At 44.9% G+C, this 12,130-nt stretch overlaps 1 protein-coding gene across 1 annotated transcript in view; it reads right to left on the bottom strand.

Annotated features, from left to right (window-relative positions):
• TG (thyroglobulin) overlaps positions 1 to 12,130 on the bottom strand; it is a 199,420-nt gene that overhangs the window by 14,805 nt on the left and 172,485 nt on the right. The window contains exons 44-45 of the mRNA XM_063131335.1: positions 7,885 to 8,066; positions 786 to 893 (exon numbers count right to left, since the gene is read on the bottom strand). Of these exons, the coding sequence (XP_062987405.1) occupies positions 786 to 893; positions 7,885 to 8,066 (290 nt within the window). The remainder of the gene's footprint in view (positions 1 to 785; positions 894 to 7,884; positions 8,067 to 12,130) is intronic.

Here is a 12,130-nt window from a genome sequence, read left to right as displayed (position 1 = left end):
AAGGGTGTGCTATGCTACTGAGGTATAGCCCTTCCCTTGCGTTACAGCCCTTCATCCTTCGCCCTTCTCTTCTGAGACCCCAGAGAGCTGTTGCAGGTCAGAGCAGGCAGTGCTAGGCTAGATGGACAAACTGGTTGAGGACAAATCACAGCTCAGGAGCAGAGCACCTCCGTTGCTTACAAGCTCAGTCCATGGTATTTCCAGTTCAAAAAGAATCAGCAGGTGATGGAAATGCCTTTTTCCTGAGACCATACTGCTGGATCCATCAGTGTTCTGATCCAGTACAAGGCAGCCTCTTATGGTTTTGTGTAAGCAGCACAGGAGGATTGGAGGAATATGGTTTTTAAAATTGTTTTACACAGCCAGGAAGTAGCAGAAAGAGAAACTATAAAGGCTTCCTTTCAACTCAGCTATTTCCATGCTGGTTTTAGTTGAGTTACTCCGGGTTTTTCATCTGAGTCAAGCTGCAATGCAGGGACCGGAAGATGACACACAGCTTGTTCCTTCCTGCACCATCCAGTTGTGGCATCCTATCACCTAGATGACGCTAGTTAATCACAAATATATAGCATTGCCCAAAACAAAAAAGGCACCGAGGAAAGGAAAAGAGAAGGACTGGAGCAGGAAACCCATGGACCTTGTGTTTATAATAAGGAGTAATAACCTTTGGTTACCAGCTTACAGCCTGATGGACAAGCAAGTGTGACTTAAATCAAACTCTTGGCCTTATCCTGACCATTTTGCCACCACAATCCATCACAACAGAGCTCTATTTATCCTCTTACCTGCTCCGAGAAGAGCTCTCTGGCACATGGTACATGAAGACATCTCCTCTGCCATTATCAGCCCAGTGCTTGGCCATGTCTATTGTCGGGCAAATGATGAAGTGGTCTCTGAAAAGCAGAAAAGAACACAACATCACAGTCTAGGAACAACCCGTGTGCAACTAAGAAATGTGTTTTAAGCATCTCTCTTTCCGCTTCGGAACAGAGAACCAGTATGGTAGAAAGTTAGACCAGTGGTTTCCTTGGGAGCTCCAAGGCCCCCTGGAAGTCTACTTAGGATCCCACAAGGAGAAGATCAGTAATGGAGGATGAGCTTTCCTGACATTTAACTTTCTCACCAGTGCCGATCTTCCCTTGCAATCTGCAACCACTGGGCTAATGTTTGGCATGTCCTAGCAGTACTTAACCTGTACAATGTAATAACAAAGCCCCAAACACCTGGCGTGTGCCCTGTGAGAATCCAGTGTGTGGCCAAGAACCCAGTCCAGATTTCTCTGCAGCAGACTGGACTTCCGTGACAGGTTGGTTAGTAGAATCATAGGGTTGGAAAGGACTTTGGATGTCATCCAGTCCAACCTAGGTCAACATAGGATCGGCAGTGCAAGAGGAAGCAGCTACAGCATCCTTGATAAATAGGCATCCGTCCACTGCTAAAATTCCTCTAGTGAAGGAGAGCCCACCAACTCCTGAGGCTCTCCAAAGGTAGAGGTTCCTAGGTTAGGGGCTAGTGAGTGACACAAACAGGAGCTCTGCTTGCTTGCTTATTTATTTATTTATTCGAAGTATATACCATTAAGAAAGGAACTTGTCAAAGCTTTTTCAAGGAAGGAAGGAAGGAAGGAAGGAAGGAAGGAAGGAAGGAAGGAAGGAAGCAGGCTTCAGGGAAGAGAGGTAATCTTGAACAGAAAAGGAGTAGAGGGAGGGAATACTTAACCCTTTCCTCCAAATCCATCACTGCTACTTTTCTTACTTTTCTTTCTTTTTCTTTTTTGCAGGATACCAAATGCATGTTTTCCTGCATGCTGAACCTCACAGTGGGACCACTCGGGAGGGGGCAAGTTAAAGTGGAGAAACTTTAATGCTACCTGCCTAATTTCAGCTTCAGCTTTAATACCCCTTTACCTCTGCTTCTCTGTTCAAAGTCCCTCCCCAAGTACCTTTCTAAAGACTGCATAGTAACATAGATTGCTACACCTTGAGTGGAAAAGCCTTGAGTTCAACTCCTGGTTCAGCCATGTGCATTGAAAGGCTCTTGATCAGTTTCTAGGGCAGTCTTCCTGAATCTGGTGCCCTTCTGATATGTTGGACTAAAATTCCCATAATCCCCAGCCAGCATGGAACTGGACATTGGACATTCTAGTAGGGGATAACAGGAGATGTATTCCATCTGAAGGACATAAGGTGGGGTGGGCTACTCTAGAGGACCATCCTTACCTACTTTCTCCTTTTAAAGCCATCCAAATACCTGCCTATAAATTAAGATCTATTTCAAAGGCCTTCCTCTAAGTTCTTCTGACTTCTGAAACCTGAATTGCTGATAGACTAATTGCATCACATAATAAAGCTTATTTATTTGGAGTTTGACCTCTTTGTTTCATTACAAACATGCCAGGAGGGCTCAAGACCTGACATCACCATCCCTTTCAGCAATAGGTGCGTGAAGAAAGACTCAGCCATCATTGGGAAGAGCAGCCACACGCATCCCCACAGTTATCTCCAATCTCAGGTCGGAGATAACAATAGGGATTCCTCCTTGGAAGATTCGTCCAAGGGATGGAACTTGAACGCCAGTCTATTTATTAATCCAAAGCATTTTTAAAATCTTGTTTCTCAGCCATGTAGGCTCCTGGAACAGTTTACATATCATCAGTGAAACGTGACTGCAGACTTATAATCTTAAAAGACAAGACACACACGATAAAAGGAATCAGAGGAAACAGAGGTGGGGGAATTATGTGCATGTGAACTCGGCATTTCTCCCAGTCCATCCTCAGCATACAGCTGATGTTTGTGTTTACATTTTTACTCCAGCCACCCTCCCGCCTCCAAGGAACATCAACTCATGTTTAAATGGGGGGGGGGCATTTACAAAGCTGTTGACCTATTTGTTGGAGGTAGGGCAGTGTGGAAGTGGAGGGTGGTGGTGATGGAATGAAAAGCTAAGCAACAAACACCCAATGGTGCCTGTGTGGGGGGCCTCTAGAACATGCCTGCAGCCCAGCTGCTTCTCTGTATGGAAGGAAGGGGGAACAATTACTGCAAAGAAAGAATAGCAGCTGACATCCTAGAAAGAAGGTGCAAGTTAGCTTCTTATTACAGACCCAAATTTAAACCTCCAAAAAGAAAAAGAAAAAGCACACAGGAGCAGCCAAAGAAAATGAAAGAAATACTCCAAAACCAGACCCAGTATGTGGGGGTTATAGCTTAACCACTCAGACTTCCTTAGTGGGGTTTACAACCCCATCTGAGTTTGCCAGAAGGACTGCAGCTCGTAATTTAAAACTGGTCTGAACTTTATATATTTGTCCAAGGCTGAGCCCATGTCTGAATTTATCTTTCTTCTTTGATGCTTGTACACTCCTGAACATCAAAATCTGCAGCGCAGTCTCAGGTTTGTCCCTTCTAGAGCTTTACCACACCAGCGTTATACTGTGCAATCACTGTGAATTGCGTGCAAAGGACTCCAAAGTTTTCAAGCTTTTAATCTGTTTTTATTGTGAAGTACTCCGAAGTTTTCCAGTGTAGAATCTGCTTTGACTGTGAAGTAGTCCCATGCATCCTGCTTTAATTGTGCTATAAAGTATTTGTTACTAGTTTCTGAGCATGTTTTCCGAGCGGCCACTGGGGCGCAGGAGCAGGATTTGATATGAATTAAACAAATGCTTACATCTGCGTAAGCTTTAAAGATAAAGACTTCAAAATCGGCACAGTAATAGATACTAAGGAGAGCTTTAAGCATACCAAATTTGAATCAGATTGGGTCATCCGTTGATTTTTTATGATTTTTTTTACATTTCCCCCCTTAAACCCTTTGCAAAGGATCTTAGGAGCGCTGCCGCCCAGGGCGTGATTTTAGCAACAACAACGCCAACAGCTTAGCGCTGTGGGGGATAATCCGAGGGAAACAGGTACGTGGGATGAAGCTCCTATAATGCGTAATGAAATGGACGTCCATCTTGATATTCTCTCCCTATAGCAGCCCTCCTCAACCTGTTGGCCTCTGGATGTTTTGGACTGCGACTCCCATCAAGCTCAGCCGGTATGGCCAATGGTCATGAATGCTGGGAGTTGGAGTCCAAATTAGCTGGAGGGCCTGGGATGGAGAAGGCTGCTCTACATGTTTTCCTGCCCCCTTCCCACCAGCAGTGGCTGCCAACGTGGAGCAGAGGGTGGGGAAAACACACTACCTTCCTTCTTGAAATAAACACAAGCCCAGGATTTCCCACTTGTTGAGTGGCAGCACATGATAAACAACCAGCTTGTCCTCTTCCAGTCCCAGTATCATCTAAAGAAGGAAACCACATTCTATGGCCTGCCGGCTGCTTATTTACTGCAGGGCCTATGTGGAGTTATAGGGCTCATCTACACCAAGCAGGATATTCCACTATGAATCATAGAATAGCAGAGTTGGAAGGGGCCTACAAGGCCATTGAGTCCAACCCCCTGCTCAATGCAGGAATCCACCCTAAAGCATCCCTGACAGATGGTTGCCCAGCTGCCTCTTGAAGGCCTCTAGTGTGGGAGAGCCCACAACTTCACCAGGCAACTGATTCCATTGTCGTACTGCTCTAACACTCAGGAAGTTTTTCCTGATGTCCAGCTGGAATCTGGCTTCCTTGAACTTGAGCCCGTTATTCCGTGTCCTGAACTCTGGGAGGATCGAGAAGAGATCCTGGCCCTCCTCTGTGTGACAACCTTTTAAGTATTTGAAGAGTGCTGTCTCCCCTCAATCTTCTCGTCTCCAGGCTAAACATGCCCAGTTCTTTCAGTCTCTCTTCATAGGGCTTTGTTTCCAGACCCCTGATCATCCTGATCAGGGGTCTGGAAACAAAGCGGTATATAAAAGCGGCATATAAAAGGCAGGAGCCACGTTACTGCTTTATAGTGGTACTGAAGTGCACTGACAACTGTTGGGGCCCATTGACACATCTACCCCAAGCAGGATATAACACTATGAAAGTGGTATGAAAGCAGTATATGGTATGTGTCATGGGTCCCAACAGTTGTCAGTGCACTTCAGTACCACTATAAAGCAGTAGTGTGGCTCCTGCCTTTTATATACCACTTTCATACCGCTTTCATAGTGGAATATCTGCTTGGTGTAGATGAGGCCCTAGATGCTCAGCATCAACTCTATAAGGGCCCTGCATGAGTTTGGGCTTGCTGTCAGCTGTTTTTCCCCCCACAGACACCCCTGTGAGAGCGGCTCATGAAAGGAAATAGATGGCAGCCACAGTGGCATATATGCAGAAAAGCTGAAACAAGCAGATGGAGATGTGCCACGCTGCCTCAATGAAGGAATGCACAAATGCACATAAAATGCCCTTTTTATGTGCATAAAAAGCACAGCCCTCATGTCACTGGAGATGGATGAGAAATTTCTTTCAGGTTTTTTTTTATCAGGATTTACCCAGTTCTAGGGTGACCCTATGGAAAGGAGGACAGGGCTCTTGTATCTTTCACAGTTGTATGGAAAGGAGGTGTCATTTGTATGCATGGAGGACCTGGTGAAATGCCCTCTTCATCACAACAGTTGAAGATGCAGGAGCTCTGTCCTCTTTTGTATCTGGTCACTGTACAAAAGAGGGCAGGGCTCTTGCAGCTTTAACTGTTGTGATGAAGAGGGAATTTCACTAAGTGCCAATGACACCTGCTGAAATTCCCTTTTACTGTTAAAGATACAGGAGCCTTGTTCTCCTTTTCATATGGTCACCCTACCCACCCTACGCAGCTCCTGGATCAAACAAGGACTCAGACACAACCTGCAGTTGAAGGCTGTACATTTCTGAGCTGGCAAGGAGATTCCCCCCACCCCCACCCGCAATGTGTTCGACGGCATGTGCGCATAACGAAAAAGAGCATGAAACCATGTATCCTTTGAGAAAATGCATGCAAAACTGAATGCACACAATTTATGTGAATAATTTTAACGCGGTGGAAAAGGAAGATCACAAACTGATACGGGCACAAGACAGAATGAGGTGGAATTTGGAGAATATCAAGAAACATGTGCCCTGTTTGTCACACTGATTTAATCCCCTTCAAGGCCGGGGTCACAAAAACATGGCCTGCGAGTTGCAGCCGCCAGCTGACCACAGCATCATTTAGCAGGTGCTGGTGCCATCGTTGTCCTCGTATCCCACTTCTCAGAGGAGTTCAGCAGTATTTTAAAATTTCTTTTCAGTTATGAAAAGCACGCAAACAAGTGTGTGTGTGGGGGGGGGGAACACACACCATATAAACCAAGGCCACCAATGAATTCTTGGTTGCTTAAACATCCAAGTGTTATTTTGAAAAATAAAGGTGAAGACCCTGGCTGAATTAGTACTGAAATTACTGAAAAGTATACATGCATGAGAGGCGTTGATGTATGTATGTAGATGATGTATGTTTGTGCACGCCACAAATGACTAATCATGGTAAACACACATCAACCACAAGTCCAAGCATCCTATATGATAATAGCAACCTCACTCTCCAAGTGTGAATTCTTAGGTAGCCAAAATGGAAACACACCCACACACGAACACCGAACACGCTCAGTGGTCACAAAATGCTGACTAACTACTGAGAAGGGGGTGGAAATGAAAATGAAGTAGGGGATGGGAAATGGAATGGAGTATCCTGAAGTGGGCCTGGCTGGCTGGCTGGCTGGTGCCAGCCTTCATGCTGCAAGAATTTGTTGCAGGTCCCACTTGTTAAAAACCAGTTGGTTACCCACGAACACAGTTTGCAGAGAAAAAATAGATCTAACAAAAGGTTTAACTAAACATTGACTGGGTTACTTTTAACTCTAGGTGTCTCTTAATCCCTTCATGATTAACAGGCGTATCATGGTACTTTGCCTTGCACCTGTGTTTATAAATGTGTACAGAGACTTTTAAATGTTATTTAAAAGAGACTTCTTTTCTGGGAAATAACTAAACTTTGACTAGGTTACTTTTAACTGTACGTGGCTCTTAATCATTTCATGATTTGTTTATAGGCTGTTGGTTACTGGCATATCACCGTACTTTGGTTTGCACCTGTGTTTACAAAGGTGTACAGAGAGGTTTTTTGTTTTTGTTTTACTCCAAATTGCAATTAATTATATTTGTTTAATCAAACTTGACATTTTTGATATTACAAATAAAACATATAATACACTTTTATAGATAATAGACAAATTCTGTTTTAAAGAAATATTTATGGACATAATAATCTCCTGACTTTGAATTGTAGTGAAAACCATTGCTATTTATGGAATCTGTGTGTCAAGAGCATTCCAATGAAGTGTGTTTCATGAGAATCTGTCCCTCAACACACTTAATTGTGAGTAAGTTAGAATCACAGAATCATAGAATAGCAGAGTTGGAAGGGGCCTACAAGGCCAACGAGTCCAACCCCCTGCTCAATGCAGGAATCCACCCTAAAACATCCCCGATAGATGCTTGTCCAGCTGCCTCTTGAAGGCCCCTAGTGTGGGAGAGCCCACAACCTCCCTAGGTAACTGATTCCATTGTCGTACTGCTCTAACAGTCAGGAAGTTTTTCCTGATGTCCAGCTGGAATCTGGCTTCCTTTAACTTGAGCCCATTATTCCGTGTCCTGCACTCTGGGAGGATCGAGAAGAGATCCTGGCCCTCCTCTGTGGGACAACCTTTTAATTATTTGAAGAGTGCTATCATGTCTGTCAATGGGAAAGCAGATAAAAAAGGGATGACCAACTAACTCCAGACTTTGAATTATATGTATCGAGTAATCATTTGTAATGAGAAAATATACTTTGCTTTCCCTTCCTTTCTTTTCCTTTTCTGTGCCTTCCTTCTAACCCTTGTTTCCCCCAATAACATACACAAAAAGTTCTTAACCAGGCAGAATAACACAAAAGAGTCTCTTACCGAGTGGCATTTTCCAAGGCCCTGGAGAATGAGGCGTACTCAGCTGAGGAGTGCTGCAGGGAATAAAACCAGGTGGCCGCATCTTGCACCACAGGATCGGAGTCTTCTCCTCCCAAAGAGTTTTGGAGAGCTTGATAAAAGGCTGTTTTGCTGCTGGCACGGCCTTGGCTTTCTTCAAACCGCTAATTAGAGAGAAAAATGGTATTCAAGAGGATTCAAACGCTCAGACGGACAGCCCAGTGTATTTCACGGGAGTGGGAGACTTTGGGGGAGTCGCAGCACATGGCCAGGGGAGATACGTCCTCCTCTCCCCAGCTGTGAGCCGCCCGCTCCCCCAACACACATGCACACATGACCAGCAGACTTAGATAAAGAGACACATTTGCATGTATGGGACCCTTTTTCTAAACCAAATTGCCACAGGGGGATCAGTGGAGCTGATGAACGGAGGCTGTGGATTGGATCCAAAGGTGCCACAAGCCACATCCGGCCCACGGGGCAGGGGTTCCACACCCCTGTTTTAAAAACAAACAAGCTGAAAGCCAATATTCTAAGAATAATGAATTCTGCTCTTAATATTGATTTCTGTCCTTTTCCATTGTTATTATGCAGGGGTGGGCAACCTTTTCTTTTTCCTGTCAGGGACCTCATTGGTTGTCTGTTGGGGCCACATATTGGCATTAAGTCAGGCTTTAGCCAGAGCTAGGGATAGAGACCAAAGAAGAATGGTCTCCCTTTCCCCCTTTCTGCCATGTTCTTTTCTCTCCCTCTTCTTTCCCTCACAGCAGGCTGCCAGGGAACAGAAGTATCCCTCTTCCAGGTGTCTGCTCACATGCAGAGGGCTTTTGAAATTAGGCTGAGGGCCAACGGAAGCTTGTGTCTCTGGTGTCAGTAGGATGGTAAACCCACTCCTGGTTTCAGAAGCAGATTCACCACACCTTGGATAGCTCCTTTAGAATTCTGACTGGTTCTGACTGAAACCCAGAGCACATTCACTGCCCCACTGTCATCAGAGTCACCAGTCTCCAATGCCGAGAGCCGTATGCAGCCCACGGGGCACAGGTTGCCCACCCTTGTTATGATGAAATATACAGTCCTATTTATGAAGTTTATTGAAGCTTCCCAGAGTACAGTGAGTTTGCTAGAGCTGGCAATAATCCTAATATAATACATAAGCTCAGGTCAAACTTTCTAGGAGACAAACGTAGTGCATGAATGATTCTGACACCCAGCCAGCAACCATGAATGATGTCAGCCATCCACCTCCATTCTCCGTGCAGCCAAGACTTTTTTGGACAGCTTTCCCTTCAATTTTTCCAGGCATCAAAAGTCATTGAAATAAATCTTCTTTACCTTCTGTTTTTAAAGAGTCAGTTTTTCCCACCCCCTGAGCTGGATATAGGGGTCAGTTCCTAAAACCTGGCAACCTGATCATTCCCTTGGCACCATTTTGTTGGCGGTAGAGACCCGTTACTGGCTCAAGCACTCAGCTTGAATAATCTCTTTCAAAACTGTTCCAGAGACGGACATCTAATAATAAACCATCTTTATTTCTTGTCACGGGCCTGTTTCGAACAAAATAGATCTCGGTTTCTACACTCAAAAGTACTGTTGACACTTTCGTCTAGATTTCACAAAGGACAGCTCACTTTGGTAAATGTGCGTTTTGTCAACTTTAGGTTGCAGATGGGATCACGCGTGGTGGAATGCTCTTCCCAATGAAAAAAAAGATCCCCATGCACAGAAAACTAGCTGGTCAGGGAGATGTCTGGGCTAAAACCGTACCCTAGATTTCTGTGTACAGGGAACACATGGAGAAGTATTCATTTGGCCTCCACCACCTGCCGGAACAGTGAATCCAGGCACATGCTGCTGACCACCTCATCTGCTGTTTGTGAGAATGAAGCCTGGCTCTGGATGGGCTATTTTAGCTTCACTGCATCTGGTATGAATCAGGAAAGCTAGATAAATAATTTCCACAATCCAGTATATAAAACAAAACAGAACCACCACCACCCAAAAAAAGAAGCTACACAAGGAATAATCGTAATGGCTTTTCCAAAAGATTCATATGAATTAGGAAGGAGATGGGAGGAAGGACCGAGTCACCCAGAGGAGAGCTAAGACAAGTCAGGAAGCCCTTTTCAGTGAAAACATCTGCCTTTCGCAAAAAGCCATGCGCACACACCAACTACACTGATTTTCTTTTCCCCACAGAGCGCACACCAATAAAGGTGAAAGCGTCTGCCTTCACTGAAGGAGTGCCTTCCACTTTAGAGGAAGTCGTGTGCAGCATGATCTTTCTTCCATTCTCGGCAACGTTTTTCTTCCGGTGAGGACAAGGAGAGTTAGGTTATTTCTACACCAGCCCAGTGTAGAGGGAGGGAGGGGGGAGGATCTAGCGATATCCTGACTGCGAGATCCTCCCCTTAGCCTAAATGCGGGCGTGACATCCCAGGAGAGTGTCACGCCCACCATATTTTTAAAGAAGCTGAGCGCATGTATGCTCCAACGAAATGTGAGGTGTTTTTTTTTTAAAAAAAATCCCCTACCCCACTCCCCCCATGCCTGATTCTTCCCCTCTACTGATCCCCACTACTCATGGGGAGGAGGGAAGAAGCCGAGATGGGCACCACACCTCCCGCGGTCTCAGAACGATCCCAAGACCGCAGGAAGAATCAGATTTTCCCAGGGAGTTCTTATCCCTGGGAAAACCCATTCTTGTCCCTCATTTCTCCCGAGAGTCCCTGTGCATCATTTGGACACACAGGGACTCAGCCGAGACCAGCCCACATTTTTGGGCTGGTGCAGAAATGGCCGGGGACGTGTGAGGAGGAAAAAGGAACTGTAGATCATGAAGTAAGGTTCTGAGGAAATTGTGAAGAAGGGGAAACAGACAGAGAGAAGAGAGGCCATGAGGAAGCTATGAAAAGAAGAGGAGAGAACATAAGGAGAGCCAGGCTGGATCAGACCGAGGGTCCATCTAGTACAACGTTCTGTTCACACAGCGGCCAACCAGCTGTTGATCAGGAACCCACAAGGAGGACATGAGTGCAACAGCATCCTCCCACCCATGTTCCCCAGCAACTGCTGTACACAGGCTTACTGCCTCTAATATTGAAGGTAGTATAGAACCATCGAGACTTGCAGGCATTGATAGCCTTGTCCTCCAGGAATTTATCCAACCCCCTTTTAAAGCCATCCAAATGGGTGGCCATCACGACATCTTGCGGTAGTGAGTTCCATAATTTAACTATGTGCTGTGTGAAGAAGTCCTTCCTTTTATTTGTCCTTGATCTCCCACCCATCAGCTTCATGGGATGACCCCGGGTTCTAGTATTTTGAGAGAGGGAGAAAAATGTCTCCCTATCAGGTCTTCCCTTAGCCTCCTTTTTTCCAAGCTAAATAATCCCAGCTGTTGTAATCTTTCCTTATAGAAGAGATGCTCCAACCCCTTGATCATTTTAGTATGAAAGGAGGAGGAGCATTTTTCCCTTCCGAAGTTACCCGTAAGCAGCGGCTTCACAATCAATTGCCAGAGGTTGAAGTGTGCTGTTTCTTCTGAGTCCTGGACTGCACAACTGGAGACACGTCTTAAGAATTAAGCTACATGTGTGGACCATAAAACTATTGGACTCTGTTACCTCCTTTTTATTCTTGAAATCTTTTGTTCCAGGCTTCCCCTGAAGTTTTGGGCCACAATTCCCAACATTCCTAACTACTGGCCATGCTGGGGCTGATGGGAACTGAAGTCCTCAACACCTGGAGGGCACCAAGTTGGGGGAGGCTGATTTATTCATATGAATGTTTGTTTTTCTTCCTCCCCCATTTTGCCTAAGAGTCATATTTTTTGCAAGCAGCTTTTCCTAATACATCATATTTTAATGTTATTTTCACGTATACCACCCAGAGAGCTTTGGCTATTGTGTGGCATAAAAATGTAATAAATAAAGAAATGAAAGAATAAACAGACACATTTTTGTGGGCTCTTTCCCCTACATCCACACAATTTTATGCACATTGTAAAATTAGGAGAAATGAGAATTTTAAAGGATAACTGAGTTTCAGTTTGCATATTAGTTCAAAAGTGCAAAATTAGTGTGAATTGAATGAATTAGTTCCCCGTCCGTAGCTGCAGGCAATAGTTACATTTTTTTTAATATTGTATTTTGTGTTCGTGTTTTTAAATTCTTGGTTGTTTTTATGCTCTTCATGGTTTTAATTTTTGTGAACCGCCCAGAGAGCT

The sequence above is a fragment of the Elgaria multicarinata genome, chromosome 7, assembly GCF_023053635.1.
Source record: "Elgaria multicarinata webbii isolate HBS135686 ecotype San Diego chromosome 7, rElgMul1.1.pri, whole genome shotgun sequence".
In the NCBI taxonomy this organism is placed as follows: Eukaryota; Metazoa; Chordata; class Lepidosauria; order Squamata; family Anguidae; genus Elgaria; species Elgaria multicarinata.
Note: the sequence above shows the minus strand (reverse complement) of the source record. Positions and strands in the feature narration are given on the sequence as shown.